The sequence below is a fragment of the Macaca nemestrina genome, chromosome 11 (genome assembly GCF_043159975.1).
Source record: "Macaca nemestrina isolate mMacNem1 chromosome 11, mMacNem.hap1, whole genome shotgun sequence".
Classification (NCBI taxonomy): domain Eukaryota; kingdom Metazoa; phylum Chordata; class Mammalia; order Primates; family Cercopithecidae; genus Macaca; species Macaca nemestrina.
The window spans coordinates 9,682,128-9,705,551 of record NC_092135.1 but is presented as its reverse complement, the minus strand read 5'-3'; the positions used below and the strand labels follow the sequence as shown (position 1 = coordinate 9,705,551).

The window sequence follows — 23,424 nt, the reverse complement described above, 5'->3', positions numbered from 1 at the left end:
AGTGAGCACATCCTTCCTGAGCTGGCCTCTGCAGCTCTGCTCTGAATCTCCCCAACCACTCCTCATGCCCAGTCTTCTCCACTTCATCCACTTCAAACAGGAAATCACACCATGCCCACGGCCATGTCTTAGTCTTTGAACAGGCCCTCCTCTGACTACAACCCTCCTACTCAACCTGACAAACTCCTCTGGACCTCCAGGCTTCAGTTCAGAGGTGACGACATCCTCTCTTTTGCACATCTGATATGGTTTGGCTCTGTGTTCCCACCCAAATCTTATGTCAAATTGCAATTTCCAATATTCGATGAGGAACCTGGTGGGAGGTAATTGGATCATGGGGGCGGAATTCCCCCTTGCTGTTCTCATGATAGTGAGTGAATTCTCATAAGACCTCGCTGTTTAGAAGTGTGTAGCACTTCCTCCTTTGCTCTCTCTCTCCTGCCACCATGTGAAGACCTACCTGCTTCTCCTTTGCCTTTCTGCCATGACTGTAAGTTTCCTGAGGCCTCCCCAGCCATGCCTCCAGTATAGTCTGTAGAACTGTGAGTTAATTAAACCTCTTTTCTTTATAAATTACCCAGTGTTAGGTAGTTCTTTATAGCAGTGTAAGAACTAATATAGAAAATTGGTACCAGAAGTGGGGTATTACAATAAAGATGCCTGAAAATGTGGAAGCAACTTTGGAGCTGGGTAATGGGCAGAGGTTGAAACAATTTGGAGGGATCAGAAGAAGACAGGAAAATGAAAGGAAAGTTTGAAACGTCCTAGAGACTTGTTGAATGGTTGTGACCAAAATGCTAATAGTGATATGGATAGTGAAGTCCAGGCTGAGGTGGTCACAGATGAAGATAACGAACTGGAGTAAAGGCCACTCTTGATATGCTTTAGCAAAGAGACTGGCAGCACTGTGCCCCTGCTCTAGAGATCTGTGGAACTTTGAAGTTGAGAGAGATGATTTAGGGTATCTGGTGGAAGAAATTTCTAAGCAGCAAAGTGTTCAAGATGTGGCCTGGCTGCTTCTAAAAGCCTCTGCTCATTTGCACAAACAAAAAAATGACCTGAAACTAGAACCTATATTTAAAAAGGAAGCAGAGGGTAAAAGTTTGGAAAATTTGCAGCCCAACCAGGCAGCAGAAAAGAAAAACTCATTTTTGGGAAAGAATTCAAGGCTGCAGAAATTTGCATAAGTAATTAAAAGCCAAACGTGAATAGCCAAGACAATGGAGTAAACGTCTCCAGGACATTTCAGAGACCTTCATGGCAGTCCCTCCCATCACAGACCTGGAGACCTAAGAGGGAAAAATGGTTTTGTGGGCCAGGCCCAGGGTCCTGCTGCTTTGTGCAGCCTTGGTACATGGTGCTCTGCATCCCAACTGCTCCAGCCCCAGCTATGGCTGAAAGGGGCCAAAGTACAGGTTGGGCTGTTGTTTCAGAGGGTGTAAACCCCAAGCCTTGGTGGCTTCCATGTGGTGTTGGGCCTGTGGGTATGTAGAAGGTAAGAAATGAGGTTTGGGAGCCTCCACCTCGATTTTAGAAAATGTATGGAAATGCCTGGATGTCCAGGCAAATGTCTGCTGCAGGAGCAGAACCCTCATGGAGAACCTCTACTAGGGGAGTGCAGAGGAGAAATGTGGGGTTGGAGCCCCCACACAGAGTCCCCACTGGGACACTGCCTAGTGGAGCAGTGAGAAGAGGGCCACAGTTCTCCAGATCCCAGAATGGTAGATCCACCAACAGCTCTCAACATCAGCCCATGAAAGCAGCTGTAGGGGCTGTACCTTGCAGAGCCATAAGGGTGGAGCTGCCCAAGGCTTTGGGAGCCTACCCCTTGCATCAGTGTGTCCTGGATGTGAGACATGTAGTCAAAGGAGATTATTCTGGAGCTTTAAGATTTAATGACTGCCCTCCTGGGTTTCAGACTTGCATGGGGCCTGTAGTCCCTTTGTTTTGGCCAATTTCTCCCTTTTGGAATGGGAGCATTTACCTAATGCCTGTAGCTCCATTGTATCTTGGAAGTCACTAATTTGTTTTTTATTTTACAGGTTCATGTTGGAAGGGACTTGCTTTGTCTCAGATTAGACTTTGGACTTGGACTTTTGAGTTAATGGGGGAATGAGTTAAGACTTTGGAGGACTGTTGGGAAGGCATGACTGTGTTTTGAAATGTGAGGTCGTGAGATTTGGGAGGGGCAAGGGGTAGAATGATATGGTTTAGCTCTGTGTCCCCACCCATATCTCATGTCAAACTGTAATTTCCAGTGTTGGGGGAGGGACCTGGTGGGAGGTGACTGGATCATGGGGGTGGACTTCCCCCTTGCTGTTCTTATGATAGTGAGTTCTCACCAGATCTGGTTGTTTAAAACTGTACAGCACTTCTCTCTTCACTGTCTCTCTCCTGTCACCATGTGAAGACATGCTTGCTTCGCCTTATACCATGACTGTAAGTTTCCGGGGGCCTTCCCAGCCACAACTCCTGTATAACCTGTGGAACTGTGAGTCAATTAAACCTCTTTTCTTTATAAATTACCTAGTTTCTGCTAGTTTTCTTTTTTTTTGAGACAGAGTCCACTCTGTTGCCAGGCTGGAGTGCAGTGGCGTGATCTCGGCTCACTGCAACCTCCGCCTCCCGGGTTCAAGTGATTCTCCTGCCTCAGCCTCCTGAGTAGCTGGGACTACAGGTGTGCGCCACCAAGCCCAGCTAATTTTTGTATTTTTAGTAGAGACGGGGTTTCACCATGTTGGCCAGGATGGCCTCAATCTCCTGACCTTGTGATCTGCCTGCCTCAGCCTCCCAAAGTGCTGGGATTACAGGTGTGAGCCACCACACCCGGCTTCTGGTAGTTCTTTATAGCAGTGTGAGAACCGACTAATACAACATCCTCCCTAGGTACCACAACTAGCCACGGGTCTCCTGGATGCTGAGCAGTGGCCATACTCACTGCACCAGGATCTTGTGCTTATCTGTCTGCCTCTCCCATGAGACTGGAGCTCTCAGAAAGCCATGGTGGTGTCTGGTTCAGGCTCACTATTTTTATTACATCATGAAACATAACTATGCCCAGAATAAACAAAAGCAAACTGAGAAAAAAGGCACTTAACATTCCTTGAAAAGATAGCTGAGGGCTCCTCTTTTGAAATTGAAATTTTGTAAAATTAATTACCTTGGGCCTCTTACTACTATTTTATGGTTATTATCAAAAAGACAAAAAATAACGAAGGTGAGGATGTGGAGAAAATGAAGTTCTTATATACCATCGGTGAGAATGTATATTAGTATAGCCATTATAGAAAACAGAACAGTGGTTTTTCAAAAACCTAAAAATGGAACTACCGTACAACCAACAATTCCACTACTGGGAATTTATCCGAAGAAAAGGAAATCAGTATATCAAAGAGAAGCCTACACCCTCATGTTTGTTACAGCACTATTCACAACAGCCAAGATACAGAATCAACCTAAGTGTCCCTCAACAAATGAATGCATAAAGAAAATATGACATATATACACAATGGAATACTATTCAGCCATAAAAAGAAATGAAAGCCTATCATTCACAGCAACATGCATGAACTGGAGGACATTATGTTAAGTGAAAAAAGTCAGGTACATTAAGACCAAAATCATATATTCTCACTCATTTATGGGAACTAATAAGAGTTGAGCTCATAGAAGTAGAGAGTAGAACTGTGGTTACTAGAGGCTGGGAAAGGTGGGGGTGGGGGAGGAAAAGAGGCTGGTTAATAGCTACAAAACTACAGCTGGGTAAGAGGAATAAGTTCTAATCCTCTATAGCAGGAGTCCCTAACCCCCATGCCATAGACTGGTATTGGTCTGTGGCCTGTTAGGAACTGGGCAGCACAGCAGGTGAGCAGTGGGCAAATGAGTGAAGCTTCATCTTATTTACAGCCACCCCGCATCGCTCACATTACTGCCTGAGCTCTGCCTCCTGTCAGATCAGTGGCAGCATTAAATTCTCATAGGAGCGTCAACTCAGTTGTGAACTGCACATGCGAGGGATCTAGATTGCGTGCTCCTTATGAGAGTCTAATGCTTGATGATCTGTCACTGTCTCCCATCACCCCCAGATAGGGCCATCTAGTTGCAGGAAAACAAGCTCAGGGCTCCCACTGATTCTACATCATAATGAGTTGTATAATTATTTCATTATATAGTAATAACAGAAATAAAGTACACAATAAATGTAACGTGCTTGAATCATCCCCAAACCATCCTCCCAACATGTGGCCCAGTCTGTGGAAAAATTATCTTCCACAAAACCAGTTCCTGGTGCCAAAAAGGTTGGGGACTGCTGCTGTATAGTCCTGTAGGGTAAATACAGTTAACAACAGTTTATTGTGTACCTCCAAAACACTAGGAGAGAGAATTTTCAATGTTCCCAACATAAAGGAATGATAAATGAGGTGATGGATGTACTAATTACCTTGATTATTATACATTCTACACATGTATCAAAATATCACTTTGTAGCTCATAAATGTGTACAATTATTACATGCCAACTAAAACTAAAAGGAAAACATTATTTTAACTACAGGAAAAAAATAATGATGAAGCTCAGTAATCATGATGTTCAGTGTTCAGAAGTCTCATTATCTGTCATTTAACTGATACAGAGTTCTCTTTTAGCCTAGGCATACTTACAATATCACATTCCTTTTTGCCATCTCGTTTAATGGGCTCATTCAGATCTTCTTGGCTTCGAAAACTAAACTTTTCAATGGCTTCTGTAACTCCACGTAGAGAACTATAGATTTCTTCAGAGTTCAGGTTCTCTGTATCATAGTCCAGCATGCTAAAGATAAAAAATAATTTATTTCTTAAACTGAGGCACACACATGGAAATGAGAGGTGGGCATAAGTTACTTCCCATAATTTAAAGAATAAGACATATTTATAGTTTTGTTTATCGGGTGATTTGGAATGAAAAGGAGGCATCTTTTGTTAGAGTACCACCACCGGACAATTACACATCTTCCTTGTTAAAACTGCCAAACACATTACATCAGCACTCAATAAAAACCAGTGGGAAACAACAGTAACCACGAGAATGTAGCAACTCAAAGAGTGACACTGGTGACTGAAGGCACGAGATAATGAAAGTGGAAAAATAACTTTCTTATTTTGAAGATGGAAAAAAGGAGTTTGGTTGTTACTGGTCCCAAATGTACAAACTTAAGAGGAATGGGCAGTTGGAAATAAAGCTAGTACTACAAGCAAATTTCAAAGGAGCAAAGTAAATAACCTCACGAGACAAGGTTATACTCCCAGGTATCCAATCCAGAAAACAAACAAAACCCTATTAAAAAAACAAAAACAAAAACAAAAAAAACAAAACAATCCTAGACTCAAAGTCAGATCCACCCTACAAACGGGCCCAGAAAGTCTAACTTACACATCATCTCACCCAGGGGCCTGACTCCTCTACATGCTTCTATTTGGAGTTTTATAACCAAAGCAGATTTTATAAAAAGTCTCACATTCCTGGATAGACATCTAAGAATCCTCATAAAAGCAAGAAATATTTGTTGTTCATGGACAAGTGTTATTGACTGCTGTCTTTATAGACATTGGGCATAGCAAAACATGAAATGAAGCAAAAAAGCCAAACAATCCTTTTTGGTGCACTGTAGTTTGTCAACAAGTGCCCTGTAGACGTCTGGAAAGTGCACTGAAACAGGGAGAATCCTGAGAACAAAAACCATCCTGAGAATAGAAAAGTTTTAAAAGCATGGGATGGATATACCAGCATAAAGCAAGCAAAACATGAAGCAACAGTCAACCAAGGGCAAGTTAAAAAAAAAAATCTTAGTTTCAATGTCACTCGTTTCAAGAAAAGATCAGATGAATTAATCTAATTTAATTTTTAAAATAGTCCTGAGCTATACTGAGGATTGCTAGGGACATGCAAAGAATCCTTGGCTGTATATAAGTAAGCATGCAACATTGTTTAAGGACTAAAGAAAAGCAATCTTCCTGTTCTTCAAGAGAGTAGTAACTGAAGAAACTAAGTATCCTTCCTACACGACCAATCCTATACATTCCCCCAAAGTGAGTTTCCTGTAATGTAAAAATGATGAATATTTACTAAGTACTCTTCCTTAAGTACTCTGCTCTAAAAAAAAAAAAAAAAAAAAAGTTTGGGCAGATGAGCAAGGTAAGATTTGGAGAGCTCTCACTTGGAGTGGCCAGATCTCCACTGGCTTGATGTTGCAATGATCCAAGTGTTTTCTAGGGCTGGTGCTGGTAAGTTCTAGAGCCCAAGAGCTGACCACAATCTCAAAGATGGGAGCTATTTGTCTAGAATTGCAAATATGGCCCAGATAAAACCCACTTTTCCTGATGAATGAAAGAAAATACATAACCCAATTGTATTCGGAGTGTTCACAAAAAAAACCAACCAAACAACAACAACAAAAAAATTTCAACTCGAAGATTGACTTGAGCATCAAACAAAAAGAAATGTGAACCTTGAACAGGTATTCTGTTGAAATTCCATGTCTCAACTGATAGGAGGTAGAATAAAAAATCTGAACAGAATTTAAGATCTCAACCTCTTCTATGTTCACAAGGCTATCCGTCAAAGAGGCAACACTCCTTAGACGTGAGGAAGGCATGACCGAGGGGCCAGAGGCTCCCCTCCTCCTTCTGAGGACACCACAATACTAGCTCATGTACAGACAAGGCATTTATACATCTGGCCAGTACACTATGTTTTATATATAAAGACTGAGTATTATGACTCAAACAAAAAATATATATACAAGATGTAAAAAAAAAAAAATGCCTTAAAATACTTTTAATCACAACAACCAAAAATAATAGCATAGCCCATGCAAAAGAAAAAAATCCAAAAAACTGAAAGAACGATGGGATGGACAAGAGGAAGTCTGGCGGAACGTTCAAGTTTTTTAAGGGATGTCACAATATTATTTTCCATATGTCGCTTCAGATAATGTCAGCTTTCAGATAATTCATCTCATTATTCTTAACCTGAACTTTCCTAAAAATATTTCATTTCAGATCACATCACTTCACTATTACAATAGCCTCTTTTTAGAATAAGAAAATAAAGGATTCTGCCAGGTAATTTCCGCCTTCTCACTTTGAATTAATAAACCAACTCAAACTCCCAATTTAGGAGCACCATTTGCAGAACCAAGAACAATTGAAGGTGTCTTCTTTTAGACGCACTAGCCTGAGGTTTGAAGTATCTCCTTGGTATGAAGCTAAAACAGTGAGCTGCAGGTGAGAGGCATAACTGCTTAGCTCTAGGAGGAAATGGACCATGCTACTTTCTTTGCTACTTTTATACTTTGGCTTGATTTGTAGTTTTCCAAATCAGTATCAGTTAAGTTCTCACTTAAAGGAAAAAGGAATTTCCCATGAAAGCCATTATCAAGGAGGGTAGATATTATGTCCTCACAAGCGGTATATGAGGGAGCCGCAGGACGGCCTCAGAAGTGGACTGAGAAGAGAACTGGGGAAACCTCAGTCTGCCATCTGCCCCACAGCCTGTCTTGTTTCAGCCCTGAGACAACCCCAGGACATAATTCTTGGGTTAGAGGTCAAGCCCTGATCACCTGTAAATATTCTGGTTAGACTCCAGAAGGGCTCTCTTAGGGTTTTTTAGATTAGGGAGAATTCCTTAATCAGTCAATAGTCACTGACCTAAGGTTAGGCTTACATCAGGCCATGGCAACCAACATGGAAGCTGAATGCGGCCCTGGGCTTGCCCGCTGAAGGATTCATGTCATGGGGAGGGAGGAGGGCATGGGGTCAGGTCTCCAAGAGAGAGAAACTGGAGAGAGAAGTCTGCCTTCTTTGTCATTTTGTAGGAAAAGGGTACAATGTATAGATTAAGCATAGTCATTCTTTGTTATGGAATCAACAGGATTTTGGCACAGAGCAAAGAAACAGGCATATAGATTCCCTCTTAGTTTTATGTAACTGATAGGTTTTCTAAATGTAAAAGTCTCTAGTCAACTATCCCTGCCTCCAATGGGCAACAGAAGTTGTAAGCATTTAGTAAGCATTCTCTCTTAATGAGTTAGGTCAACACGTATTATTGTGTACATATGTGAAAGATGATCCTAGGAATGGGATGTGCTCTGGAGGGATAATCCTGATGTGTGGCTGGCAGTGAAGCTGAGTGCCCATGAGGGCATACGGGTCAACATACTGGGAGATAGTCAACAAACTGATCTTACACTTGGAGGCACAGCTAACCTTAAAAAAATGAAAAAGGAGTGACCTGCTTTGTTAACATTAAAGACAGTAGCCGTCTCCTTGTCTGCTTGCCCTAACCTTGTGTATCTAGAAACATTCATTGCAGGGTTCTCTGTACACTTTAGAAATGACTTTTAGAGGTATAAGAGCTTCAAAAGGAAGGTGTTGTTAAAATATTTCATTTACTGTTTTTGGCTTCACCATGTAGATTATTTGTATTCCACAAAAGTCAGAATACAAATCTGTGCAAAAGCTATCTATGAAGCATTTCAAAAGTAACAGACCGTTTTTTTTGTTTGTTTTTTGTTTTTTTTAACCCTTTTCCTATCACACCCTCTATCATAGAGGGTAGAAACTCATCTCACAAAGCACAATGACAGCTGGACTGCCCGGTGCTCTAACAGGTTTCTAGGGAAGAGATTCTCTGATCTTCGGACCTTATAAAAAGCATCCCCAAGAGACCCTGAAATAGACATCTGCAGTACTATGTGGACCCTTCTTTGCACCACAGATTTACCATCTGTCAGCATCTGAGGGAAGCCCACCCCGTCTTCCAGACTCATAAATAATTGTTGCATAACCAGTGTCCATGATGCTGCACTCGGCATCAACTGTGGGGGTGCATGAGGTGACTGACAGTTCTCCTTCTTAGAGGCAGGGCATCCTTAGTGAGCTAAAACAGTTATCCTGCCTTGTGGGGATTCCTTTCTGGATGTGTGTGCTCAGACTACCCTCATATGACAGTATATTAGGAAAGAAATCAGTTATATATAGTCAACAGCATGGCTGAGAGTGGGAGGTGTGGTTTGGGAAAGAGTAGGTCTCCTGGCTTCTCAGGGGAATGCCTTCTGCACTTTAGACACATGCTAAGGAAACTGCTCCCACTATTGCCCACGCTGACCTCACAGCATTTCCTGAGCTCTTTCTGGGGGCTGAGCACTGCACTGCTGTACAGAAAGGCCCACAATAGTGGGCGGTGATGAATCTGATCAGGTTATAAAGGGTCATCTGTCCCTGTGACACAGCAGGAACCGTACTTGTGAGATTTGGCAAAGATCACACACCTGCTCACACTTCTCACCAAGGCTCTACTCCTGCTATGTGACACCAAGAAAGGGACCACACTGGAGGCAGCTTAGAGGCTTTCCCAAAGACCTGAGACGACCTTGGAAACGCAATAATATTGTGACACCTCAGACAAGTTTGACAGGTAGCTTGTTACCTGGGAGAGTAAGAGCGCCTGAGAGCCTTGTGGGAGGGAGCGGTGGGGATGGAGTTAGGCTGAGAAAAGGGAGGTGGGTGCTTCGCTAACCCGTCGGCACTCCAACCCCATAACCGACTGCAGTGATCAGAAGAGGAAAATCAGAGAGAAATACAAAAAGCAAAGGGGAGGGGAGGAGGAAAGCACTACACACTAAGCGTCTTAGTCTCTTCTTTCCTTGACAAAGTTCTATTAAAGTTAATCAAAGCAAAATTAGCACTTCATCATACAGAGAAAAGAACAAATTTTGTTTTACAATTTGGTCCTTGATGAGACTGGTTTATTCTTTCCCCTCCCAACCATGGAATGTGTTTACTACTTAAAATCACATGAGATTCCAAGAGTGTCTATGTGAGAGACTGTGTGTATGTGGGAGTATGAGGGGGTGTGCGTATCTGCATGCACTGGGAAGGACATAACACAATACACAAGAAAATATGGATGTTCACTTTCAGTGAACTCATCAGTTATTTTAGAAAGAACCAAACAAAAATCATGGGGCCTCAATTCAAATGGGACCAGAGGGACTCCAGAAGGAGGACTCAGAGACCGTGCTACTCTGACCAGAACTCTCCAATGTGGAGCAGTGCATTCCCCGGGGCTGTGATCCAGCTGGATGGTGTTCAGAGACAGCACAAGCTGTTTCCTTCTGAAACAAGAGTAGCACCACTAGAGGGCTAGTGTGTTAAGTCTCAGCTGGCCAGCTCAGAGTACTAGGTCATAAAAACCAAACCTCTCTGCTCATATCACCTAATATGAGAACTGAAATTCTTCTGGGAACACAAGTATTCATCTTCCCTTCGCAAATGTCACTGGGTGCCTGGGCTTGCAGAGGCCCTGAAGGAGAGTTCTAACAACTGCTGCAATTCAAAAGGATTGCGGGAAAGCCTGGGAAAGCGGGGAGCTGGGCTGGCTGGTGATGTGGGGGAAGGCCAGGGTGGAGTCCATGGCATCAGCGCCAGGGCACCTACAGAACAGCCCTGCTTGCCACTGGCATTCACTGGCATCATCACAGCGGGAGCCTCTGCATGCTAGTCTTCCCTGAGCACAGGTATCGCTCTGCTTTATAAGGAAAGTAAGTCATGGAGATGTGAAGTCACTGCCGTACAGAGGCCTAAGGACACACTGGCCTCTATGTGAGGCGCACACTGGGTCAGACACACACAGTGGGTTGGAGGTGAGGGCACAGGAGGGATGCAGGTGACATCTCCGGCTGGGCATCTGCTTGGGGAAGGAGGGGCAGACACACCCACCTCCGAGTGTGGGGCGGGGTCTCCCTGTTAAGCACACTTTGATTCGATCCATACTCTGGATCCTCTCACAAGAGGGCCACTAAAAATGACTTCCTATTGCTAGGGCCACACACGCTATTTACAGAGTCATCCCGCTCTATGACATGTTTGCCAAGAACAGATGGCAGACCAGCAAGGACCACCATATACTTTTTTCTCTTAAAGGAAATGGACTTCAGATGATTTCTGAAGCCCCGTGCAACTCAGTGTTTCATTTACCATAAAATCACATTAGGTAAAATATAAATATGTACTTCACATATTTATATAGGCAGTTTACTCTTTCACACAGAAATGATGTCTAACAGAATGTTTTACAAAAGTTTAACCTATTATCTACAGCATCTCTACTACTACTGGGTTGATAAAAAAAAAAAAATGACTTCCTCACTGGTGAGAGATATATACATATATATTTTATATATATGTATATATATAAATAAATAAATATGACAGGGTCTCATTCTGTTGTCCAGGCTAGAGTGCAGCTCACTGAAGCCTCCATGTCCTGGGCTCAAGCAATCCTCCCACCTCAGCCTCCCAGGTGTGTGGCATCATGTCCGGCTGATTTTTTACTCTTTGTAGAGACAGGATCTCACTATGTTGCCCAGGCTACTTACAAACTCCTGGGCTGAAGCAGTTCTCCCACACTGGCCTCCCAAAGTGCTGGGATTACAGGCATCAGTCACCATGTCCAGCCGCTAGTGATATTTTTAAACAATTATCAGATTTATCATTTTAGAATAGTTTCTTACTATCATCATGATCCAAGTATAGAAATTTTGAACTAAAAAAAAAAAAGTTCATTTTGACAGTTAAAATTAGACTTAAAACAGGCCAGGTGTGGTGGCTCATGCCTTTAATTCCAGCACGTTGGGAAGCAGAGGCGGGTGGATAACCTGGGGTCAGGAGTTCGAGACTCCGTCTACTAAAAACACAAAAATTAGCCTGCCGTGGTGGTGTATGCCTGTAGTTCCAGCTACTCAAGAGGCTGAGACATGAGAATCGCTTGAATTCAGAAGGCAGAGGTTGCAGTGAGCAGAGATCATGCCACTGCACTCCAGCCTGGGTGACAGAGTGAGACTCAGTCTCCAAATAAATAAATAAATAAATTTGACTGAAAACAAATAATTGGTAATAGCTTTTCCCCTACAGAATAAAAGGCTAACACTGTTTGGTCAAGATAACTCAAAGGAATGGCAGGTTGCAGAAAATCAACAATTTAAGAGCAATGCTCAGAAAAAATAGCTGAGATTATATACAACAGATCTGTCTACCTTTCTATAGTCTCCTTAAATGAGGTAACCTACTCAATTCTATTTAGTGCAATAATCCATTTCTTTTATCATTTTCCTTTAGAAAATATGTAGCCTATTTGAATATTTCTAGTGACATGATAACATGAGGCAGTTTTTCCCACTGCCGGACAGTTTTAGTTGCAAGAAAAACTATTTCTTCCGTGAGCTCAAGTTGGCTGAGGCCATCTGACTATCTATGCACTGAATGATGGCAAGTTTAAAAAAATGTATTTTTCCAAGAAAGAAACTACATAAATAACTCCCTAAAGAAGAATCTGATAACAAGAAAATATTTAGACCACACATGAACTACCGAATATTGAAAATAAATCTCGTTTCTTCCACTGATCTGTAACTATAAATAAAAATTAAGATGAGGCCAATTAAGAAGGGATAATGACCTTGAAAAACAAAATTTTTAATGACTTGAGGACCCATGGAGATTGACTTAGCCAGTTTCAGCTCTGATGAATGATACTAACAGCATTAACAAGTTTTTACTTAGATTAGTAGCACAAATAATAATAAAATGCTTAATATGTTATACCTTTTGACTTACTATCTAAAGAATGTGCCACCCTAAGAATGCAATAACTAAAAGACGTATGAACTGTATATTATGGAACAAAAGACTTCCCAATTAATGTTGTGTAACTATCTCTTCTAGACAGAGGCAACAATTTACAGAAAATTCAAGTTTTGCATATAAGTTTCTCCACTAGGAAAGACAATTTTATGATTTTACTGTCACCACTGTACCACCATATTCTTTAGACATACATGGTAGTATTAAGGAAAAAAACAAATGGCTAAACCTCAGTCACACCTGGGGAAAGTCAAACATATTTTCATTAGTCTCTGGCCTCAATTTTTTAACTGTAACAGCCTGTTGAAGCCATGACAATACAGACCAATCTGGAGACATAATATCACATTGCCATCCACCTAAACGTAGTGCAGAGAGACATCTGGGGGAGTAAACATACGGGCAATCTAAACAGCAAGATAAGACAGCTACAGAAAATACTTGGTTTCACCAAGAGGAAAATACACATTTCTTATGTTCCAAAGTATTTAAAGGATATGAGGAACTGGAAATCTAGAGTGATAAGGAAGAAGTGTGGGAGACTCTTCATCATTTAAAAAACTAAATGTAAAAGCAATTATGTTTTGATATCTTCCTAGTAACAAGGTCCCATTAAAGGGAAAACAGCATACTTGTCGTACTGTCATTTCATTTTCAGATCTCGGTGCCAGCAGCCTTCAGGACAAAAGCTTACTGGTTTGTATTGTTAGTGATCCCAAAGAGTTAATCCTGTAGACAGAGCATGTGTGCCCCTTGCTGGTCCAGACACTGGCTCTTTCATCAAAATTCTGGCCTGTAGGGCAACTACTTTGAGTGGGGCCACGGGTCACTCCCAGCCCATGTGAGGGGGTCACTAAAGCCACCACACAGACTTCTAAAGGCTCTGGTCAGATGGTGAAGTATTACTAAAGATCCCGACAAAGCAGGTTCTCTTTTTAAGTCACTGCCTCAGCTTCTATAGGGCCAATATTTGCATGGTCCCAATAAGAGTATGAAATGTGGACCCAATTTTAGTTCTCAGATTCTAAATCACAGTCCTTCAGAGCAGCATTCTGCTTCAAACATGACAGCAACTATGTTTAGAATGACTACTTGGGTTAAAAAACTACCCCAGACTTGGTGTAACTGACTATAACAAGTTGGCTTGGATGACTAAATACCTTCAGGTTCTACCACTTGCAGAACAGGTAATAAGCTTCTACATGGATTCTATGCAAAACAGTACTAAATGTAAACTTTCAGTTGTAGGTACTATTAGGTACCAGTGAGTGTTTAGAGCTACTAGAACCAGAGAACATTCAGCACACACCACTCATCTTACCATAGAAGTTAACCCCTTTGCGGAAGATTATACAGTTACAATTTGAGTGAGGACTAGAACCCATGGTTCTTGATACTCAATATTCTTTTTGTTATTTAGCTTAGTCTAAAAAATCTAGAAATAGGCTGCACAGCAATTAAGGTGCTTTAGTTTCTTTAATTCTGTGGAAAGTAAAGAAGTGACCTTACCTTGGAGACAGACCCCCATGGGAACAGTTGGTGGGTGAGGTTAGGGGGCTGGTCCTGCTGCTGGTGTGTCGGGAGGGCGTTCGGCCAATCGTATTGCTTGGAGAGCCCTGGGGTGAAGCAGAATAGGCATCATTATTCCAGTGCTGTACATAGAATATTATTCTATTCTCTCCTTGGTCTTTTAATCCACATGTAAATAAATGGGTAGAATCTGCCCAGGATGGTTCCCCTGCCCCTCAGAATCATAAGGCCAATTTTAAGTGCATATAAACCAAAAATGAATAATCATCATACAGGCACTCCTGGAGTCGAATGACTGATGTTGGGTGTGCCAGAGTGACAGACAAAATTGAGCATCTGCATCTTTCCAGTGTTGAAAAATAAGACCAACTCAGTGAATGAATGACTAATTGGATAGCCTAGTGAAAATGTAGCTGACTGAACAACCTAAGAAAAAAGGCCATACTTAAATATCACATTCATTCATTCACGGGGCTCAGGATGGCCCCGTCCTCAGGATGCTCGGCATTTCCTGAAAGAGGACAAGGAAACGGGGTACTCTATGAGAGTAGGTTCTAGGTAACGGCTCCGCAGAGGTCATGGACATCACAGAGGCACCAACCGTGACCAAAGCACTCACCACACTGGTGTTACTGGAATTCTTGAGGTGGTTGTGCAGGAGTTTGGTGGCACCATCCTGGAATGTTTTTGGCAAGGCACCAAGTAACATGGTAAATTCAGGAGTATTCAATTCAAACAGAGAGATTAGCACAATTTGTGCTGCCTAGAAAAAGGAACCATGATTAATCTATGTAACGTACAATAGGTCCTTCATCAAAATGTTGATAAAAGTTGTTTTTAAAAAATATTTTATACGTAAAATCACTAATAAGAGGGCATTCTAGGCATCAAAAACAAAGAAGCATCTGAAGAAAATAATATCAATCATTAGTCTGACTTCAATCTGGAAAATAAACTCTGGCTTCACTTTAATGTCCTGGCCTTGGAATTCCACAGCACACTAATAATAAATTCCTAGTACTTTTCTTTTGTTATCTGGTACTAGGAAGGAAGCTGGTAAATAGCTAAATGAAACAATTAAAAAGTTTAAAAAGTTTAAGATTGATCCCACTTGAATAATTCAGAACTGAACAGGGATCTCAGTGTACCTTGGAGAGCACATATTTTTAAACAAGCTACATTAGGTTATCTTAAGAAGCCACATTTCTCTTAACTAAGAAACACGAGAAAACGAGTATAAATACCTCAGAAAAACTTCTACTTTTACACCTATAAACCAAGGAGAGAGACTTCTGAGAAGCAAACCGGACTTTGAAGGAGTCTACATTAAAAACATGCTCTTCTGCCTTTTGGAAAATGTTCTACTTTTGCTTATTAATTGAGTCAACACACTGCAAGCCTGCTTGTAATGACTGTGGTAGCAAGGTAGGCAAAGCAGTAAGAGTAGTCAACGAGACTCGGGCTTCTAGTAAGTGATGTGCTTTCTATGGATTTAGTAGCAGGCAATCTGAGCTTAAAGCACAATGCCTGAGGAATTAATTATAATAATAATAGTTTTCATTTACAAAAGCCAAGCCAAAAAAAATTTAGTAAATACTAATTGGCATTTCTTATTAATTTCTAAGAGTCAAGGGAAAGAAAAAGACACAAAAAACTGTCTGTGAATATAATCACTTCTTTTTCGTTTTTAACCATAAAGAGTTTACAAACATAAAGTCTTCCCAAAGACCGTAATTTTTAAGATTGCAGTAATTATTCAGAATTTTTTTCCATGACATAGAATATTACACAAAAAATGTGCTTGCAGAGAGAATCTTTTGGAAATAAAATCACAAAATAGTTCAAGGATTTTACAATGCTACAATTAATTATACGTCCAGTTAGGACAAAATTACTATTTTGTGCATGGAGAAGGAAAATAAATCCAAAAACCCAAAGGTATTTAACCAAAAATAAGAATTATGAATTTAAAAATATAATCAAAAATTACTTTAACATTTTGAAATCATTCATCAAAGCATTGGGCAAAAGTACATTACTTTTCCCCCCTTTAATTTCAAATACAGTCATCAATACCTTTTCCACCCAAATTAAATCATAAGTGGCCAAAATATTTTTATGACATGGGCAAAAAACATTATTATTGATTTTACTAAAATATGCTTTTCTACATTTCATTTTGGAAACATTTTAAACAAATTATCTGAAGGAATCTACTTCACCAACAATTCAATGTACTGTTAATTTGATATGTACATTTGTATAACAGAACAAGTTTTTCCAAAACTCATGCGAAATAACCTGCATATTTTTAAAACACATTGTATTAGGTGTTAGGAAAAAACCAATGCATGCAGAAAAATAATGCACTACAAGAAGAAAGCAAGCAGCAGCCTGGAATTGCAGCAGGAAAAACACATCAATGTCATCAATTTAATTAAAAAATATTGGCACTTAAATTTTGTTGACTGAAAATGGCATCTGAAGGTTATAAAACATATAATTACCTTCTTGAATAGTATGCTTTTTATGTCAAATGTGCCACTGCCTTTATTTAAGAGACAATATTTCTCCCCAGAATGTTATCTAATGTCTCAAGCTAACTTGAGGCTTTTCATGATGCAAATTATAAACTTAGTAGCTTAAAGTATTTCCAAAGTAAAATCTTTTAAAAATAAGATCCAAGTTCTAGAAACTGGTAGAAAGTATCATTTAAATATACATTTTTTTCCTATGAAAAGAGGCGGGGGTCTCATTGGCCAGGCTGGAGTGCAGTGGCTATCTACAGGTCCAATCACAGTGCACTGCAGCTCGCACTCCTGTGCTCCAAGCAATCCTACTGCCTCAGTCTCTGGAGTAGCTGGGATTATAGGCATATAGTGCCCGGCCCAAGTATCCAATTTTTAAAAGATTTTATATCAGAGTTTTGCAAGGAATTAGACTGTTATTATTTTCAAATATTTTATCTCTGACCCTCTGAATTAGTGAGAAGTTAAAATGGAATCCAAGCAAGGAAGAAAACTGGGTTATATTTATCATTACCATCAATATGATCTCATTAAACAAGTAATTCCAGATATGGAACTGGGCTGGAGAGATGCATTTAAAAAGCCTGGGGCATAGCTCATGTTCACTAGTGACTCAAAAAGCGGAGTACGCCACTGTTCTTGTCTGCATATCTGAACTGTTGTCTTCGTAAGAGGCAAGACCATTAGGCAGCCAGATGAAAAACTCAAGAGAACTGCTGACTTTTTCTAATGGGCAACCCTAGGGCAATTTATTTTAAGGATCACACGGCAACTTAAAATGAAATGATTCTCACACACACCCTCATAGAGGAATTTGAGAGGTGGGATTTGTAAAAGGTTCTTCATATCTCACTGCTGCCATATGAAGAGAACTCCCAGGGACATCAACTGTCTTGAACGTTGCACACCTTATAGCAGAAAGGAATTCTTCCTAGCAGATCAAATCAAAATAAAGCTTTGCCAAACACTTCAGTGTTGTTATTAATTTGGGAAAACAAAATTTGAGAGGAAAAGCAGAGTTTTCCAATTTATTAAACAACTCACTGCTCCCTTCAGACTCTCAATAAAAATTGCTTCATGAAGTCACCAAAGAGAAACTATTTCAAAACCTTCAGTCATTTCTCATTTAGCATCTCTCCTTTTTTTTTTTTTCCCAAGAGATGGGGGTCTTGCTATATTGCCCAGGCTGGAGTACAGTGGCCATTCACAGGCATGATCACTGTGCACTGCAGACCCGAACTCCTGCAATCCTCCTGCCTCAGCCTCCCAAGTAGCTGGGACTACAGGCATGTGGTACTGCTCCAGCCTACTATCTCTCCTTTTTACTATTCTATTAAAATATGGTAGCAGTCGACACAAACATGGGTATATCACTGAGAAGGTAGTTAATCATAAAACACACCATAACACAAAGGTTGACACAGGCACACATACACACGCTGATATAGTATTATATTAATTTTAGACTTATCAAAAGCTTCCCAGTGCCTTCATAAGGGCAACTGGTATTAATAATCTAAAATGCAAACAGTGAAGTGCGCTGTTTGAAATTAGTACACAGTTTTCAATCTACCTGTTTACAACTTTCTTCCAAGTTTCCTTCTCCAGGCCCAGAGCAGGTTGAAGCTGACCTAGTGGGGAAATCCTCACCTACTCGACTACGCTGAAGCGAGGACTGGCAAACAGGAAAGGTGGGAGGATTGAATCAGAGAGAAGCAGAAAGGGCCTAAACATGGCAATCTGTTAGCTACAAAAGCATTTGGCTTCTTAGATAAAATCAGCGAGACACACATGATTGAAAGTTAGGAAGAATCAGAATAACAACAGTAGCTGCCAGTTTTAACCCTCAGTAGCATCACTAGGTCTTTTACTTAATAAACTTAAAAGTAGTATTCTTGCTTCAGGTGATGAAATGGAAGATGTCCAAATAAGACTTGAAAGAGTCCGGCATGGTGGCTCACACCTGTAATCCCAGCACTTTGGGAGGCCAAGGTGGGCAGATCAACTGAGGTCAGGAGTTTGAGACCAGCCTGGCCAACAAATGAAACTCCCATCTCCACTAAAAATACAAAAATTAGCTGGGTGTGGTGGCATGTGCCTGTAATCCCAGCTACCCAGGAGGCTGAGGCAGCAGAATCGCTGGAACCTGGGAGGCGGAGGTTGCAGTGAGCTGAGATCGTGCCACTGCACTCCAGCCTGGGTGACAGAGCAAGACTGTCTCAACAACAACAACAAGAAAGACTTAAAAGAGACTCACAGTCACAGTTAAGCTGAGATTCAGTTATTTGATAGTAAAACCCTTAGCTTTCAGACTAGAGGCATGCTGCCTTTATAATCACATATTTTTTTAAAGTCAATTAGAAATCTCACCTTTTCAATGCAATTTATGCATTAATACTTCTCCCTGCTCTAGCCAACAGCATCTTTATACTTCTAGGTTTCTCTGCCATGCCTTCATTGCCCACACTTCTCAAAACAATGTTTTGGGGGCTAAATCTGTTGCTTCATTTGACAAAGAGAATCACATGTGATAAGCTAACATACAGGCATTCTAAATTCCAACATGTAAACATACAATTAAAATTCTACTGCCATTACCACATTCCCTCTGACTGATCACATGGCTTCCTAATCTTAGAAAAAATTCTGGTACTCAGTTTATTCCATAAATAACAGCAGCAGCAAAACCAAAACCATCACCAAAAAATAATAGCAGAGCTGCAACTGCAAATAAAATGTCTAGGTTTTAATATATTTTATTAATATATTAATAAAAATTTAATCCGCTTAGTAATGCCTGAGGCAAGTGTTACTTATGTATTTTAGAGATGAGTCTCTTTTTGTGGGTGCAAGCAATCCTCCCACCTCAGCCTCCCAAGAAGCTGAAATTATAAGCACGCGCCACCATGCCCAGTTTGAGGCAAGTATTATTATTCCCATTTTATAGACAATAAACAAGAACTCAGGCATTAAATTACTTGCTCTGACCCCAGTAAGTGGCAGACGCAGAAGTCAAATGGAGGTCAAACTCCAGAACCCACCTTCTTTCTATCAGTAATATAGACTATTATCTTATGTCAATACAGTGCATTAAGAAAGGTCTAGTGTACGTCTGCATAGTTTCATCACACAACTAAATTAGTCAGGGCTCCCACACTGAGAAAATGGAAAAGTTTACTTTTGGAATACAGTAGGCCAGTTACAGACTGGGTTGGGCTTTTTCGTCTTGTCCAAACCAGTCTCAGTGTGGTAAGCACACCTCACTGGTGATTCGTTCGTGTTTTGATTTTAAAAACACCTTAATAATTTAAGCACCCCTCCCTCCACAATGTGAAACACCCCAATATACTAAGAAGGAAAACAAAATATTAAAAATGCTAAAATCAATGAATCTGAGTTATATCAGCTTGTATTAGTTTAAAATGCTTCAAAAGTGCTTTCACAAACATGGTTGTATGGACTTAGAGAATGTCTGAAAAGTCCCCAGGTACTCTGTTTACATAAAATATTCTCCAGAGATGAGTCTGAGAATTTAGACTGAAGGGCTAAATTTCAGACTGAAGGGCTCTTCTGTATTTAGAACACCCACCCTAAAAAAATTAAAGCAGGACATTAACAGAAGAACTTGGTATAAGATCACAAAATGCTTTTAAATCACCAAGATTTCCATAATCCCTAATATAACCTTTAAAAAACTCTGGAAATGAAGGATGAGGCAGAACAAAGTTTATTTATACAGACATGTATTTTACGTTTAGTGTGTTAAATGATCTAGATAAGAATGGTATTAGTTTTATTTTTATACAGCTTTAAAATAATTTTAAATCTTATCAATTTTAGATCTTAGAGCAGTGATATATGCTATATCACAATTCTTCTAAGTATTTTAATTTATTTAGGCACTACTTTCATTTTGACAGTACTTCAAGAACATCTCATATTCCTGGGTAAGGCAGCTGCATCACTGACAAAAGCAACTATATTTATAAATGTTCAATGGATGGTACACCAAAACAGGGAATTTAAATAAAAGTGAATCTACCTCCAAAAAGGATTAATCTGCAGCGCCCTAATGTAGAGTTTGAGGACATCTATTTTAATACCGTCCTATGATACAACTATTTGAATCAAAAGTAATGCTTTACTAGTTAGTGCGGAATGTTACTGAAAGCCAAATAGTTTAGAGCCACGGATATCTTAGATGATTTAAAAAAAAAAATCTAGGTGACAGAACACAGAAATGCGTCTGCTAAGTAACTTGAACCACATCATAATTTGCATAGATAGCTAAAAAAGCTCCCTCCTAAAATAAGAGCCAAGGAATTATGGAATAACTACGGTAGCCTTCTGCCAACCCCCTAAAAGAGACACCAAAGTCCTGGTAGTCAAGACACTAAGACGGCCCCCAAGATTCCCCATAACGTACTACACCCTATATAATCCCTCCCACCCTTAGAGTGAGCGGGACTTGTGAATATAATGGATATCACTCCCATGACTGTGTTACATGGCAGAAGGGATTTTCGAAAAATGTAATTAAGGCCCTTAATCAGTTGACTTTGAGTTAATCCAAAGGAAGATTATCCTGGGTGGGCCTGACCTAATCAGGCAAGCCCTTAAAAGGCATCAGGGAGGCCGGGCGCGGTGGCTCAAGCCTGTAATCCCAGCACTTTGGGATGCCAAGACGGGAGGATCACGAGGTCAGGAGATTGAGACCATCCTGGCTAACACGGTGAAACCCCGTCTATACTAAAAAAACACACAAAAAACTAGCCAGGCGAGGTGGCGGGCACCTGTAGTCCCAGCTACTCGGGAGGCTGAGGCAGGAGAATGGTGTAAACCTGGGAGGCGGAGCTTGCAGTAAGCTGAGATCGGGCCATTGCACTCCAGCCTGGGCGACAGAGCAAGACTCTGTCTCAAAAAAAAAAAAAAAAAAAAAAAAGGCATCAGGGAGATTCAAAATGAGAGAGATTCTATGGCTGGCTTTGTTTTAATTTCTCCTTCATTTTGGAATTAGAGTTTTGCCAAACAGTGAATTCTTGGCTAATCGCTTTTTTTCTTTCAGCACCTTCAATGTCATCCATTGCCTTCTGTCCTCCGTGGTTTCTGAAGAGAAATGAGCTGTTAATCTTATTGAGGATCTTGTGCATGGGATGAGTTTCTCCCCTCTTGCTGCTTTCAGCAAGCTTTGGCTTTCAGCAATTAGATATTATGTGTCTAGGTGTGAATCCTTTTATTAAAAGATCTTGGCTGGGCGCGGTGGCTCATGCCTGTAATCCCAGCACTTTGGGAGGCCAAGGCGGGCGGATCACGAGGTCAGGAGTTCAAGACCAGCCTGAACAACATGGTGAAACCCCGTCTCTACTAAAAATACAAAAATTAGCTAGGTGTGGTAGTGTGCACCTATAATCCCAGCTACTCAAGAAGCTGAGGCAGGAGAATCACTTGAACCCGGGAGGCGGAGATTGCAGTGAGTCGAGATCGCACCACTGCACTCCAGCCTGGGTGACAGAGCGAGACTCCATCTCAAAACAAACAAATAAACAAACAAACAAAAAATCCAAATTTTTTTAGTTTGTTGGGCTACTTAGATGTATAATGTTTTTTGTCGAATTTGGGGAGTTTCTTAGTTATTATTTCTTCATGTATTCTCCCGATAGCTTTGAATAAGCAAACTTCCTGGTAGCCTCTACTATCTGAGAATGGCTCCCCGGTTGACAGTCAGCAAGAAAGCAGGCGGCTGAGTTCTACACCGGCGAGAGACTGAAATTTGCCAAGAACCAATGAGCTGGAAGAAGATCTCAGCCTCAGATGAGACTGCAGATCCAGATGACATCTTGTTTCAGCCTCTGAGACACCGACCAGAGGACCCAGAGAACACATGCCAGATTCCTGATTTATTACTGTGAGATAATCTGTATTGTTTCAAGGGAAGTATGTGGTAATTTGTTATACAATAGAAAACGAATAAAGAAGTCAAAAGAAGGGAACTTCCAAAACTATAGTTTTAAAAATGATGGCTTCAAAATATCATTTGAAATGAAATCATTCCATATGGGTAGTTATCATTCATTAATTCATTCAAAATATATTAATGCCTACTATGTTACTCCAGGCATATGCCAGGCATTGAGCATGCAGGGTGAGCAAAACAGTCTCCTTACTGCTCAACTTCCCAAACCCTCTGCTTCAGACATATCAGTCTATTTCACTGTTCCCAGACAAATCTCATTTCTTAAACAGGACTATTGTCCTTCCCCTAAACTCATCACTTACGCAAACTGCATCCATATTCCACATCTGAGGATGAATCTTATCTTCTCTAGGAAGCTTTCTATGATTAATACAGAGTGCACTGAGTGACAACATACAGAAAACCAGGCCAGTATTCCATCAGTTTAAAGGAAGTTGCCCAGGGTAACAGGGCCCTAACCACTAAAGTGGGTTTAGAGGAAGCACAAAAACTCTAGGTCCAAGGTAGGGTGGTGGGGAAGATGCCAAGGAACACAGAGGCCAAGCCTAGTCCTGAAGATACTGAGGAGCAACACTGCCTAGCAAGAGAATTTGCAAGAAACAGATCAAGACTACATCAGTAGTCTGTATGTCTTGAGGTTCATTCCAGGGCCATGGCCCAAAATACTAGGCCTTGTCTGTGTATTAAAAATCAGCCAAGAGTGAAAGGA

General features: G+C 40.7%; 1 protein-coding gene across 50 annotated transcripts in view; it reads right to left on the bottom strand.

The window, feature by feature from the left end:
* LOC105492460 (cytoplasmic linker associated protein 1) overlaps positions 1-23,424 on the bottom strand; it is a 309,888-nt gene that overhangs the window by 34,452 nt on the left and 252,012 nt on the right. For 31 of the 50 annotated variants that reach the window (XM_011759589.2, XM_071072557.1, XM_071072559.1 and 28 more), the window contains 5 exons: positions 18,315-18,416; positions 14,833-14,976; positions 14,193-14,299; positions 9,469-9,585; positions 4,662-4,812 (listed from right to left, as the gene is read on the bottom strand). In XM_011759589.2, the coding sequence (XP_011757891.2) occupies positions 4,662-4,812; positions 9,469-9,585; positions 14,193-14,299; positions 14,833-14,976; positions 18,315-18,416 (621 nt within the window). The remainder of the gene's footprint in view (positions 1-4,661; positions 4,813-9,468; positions 9,586-14,192; positions 14,300-14,832; positions 14,977-18,314; positions 18,417-23,424) is intronic. The other 19 variants (XM_011759626.2, XM_071072577.1, XM_071072600.1 and 16 more) reach the window with 3 other exon arrangements.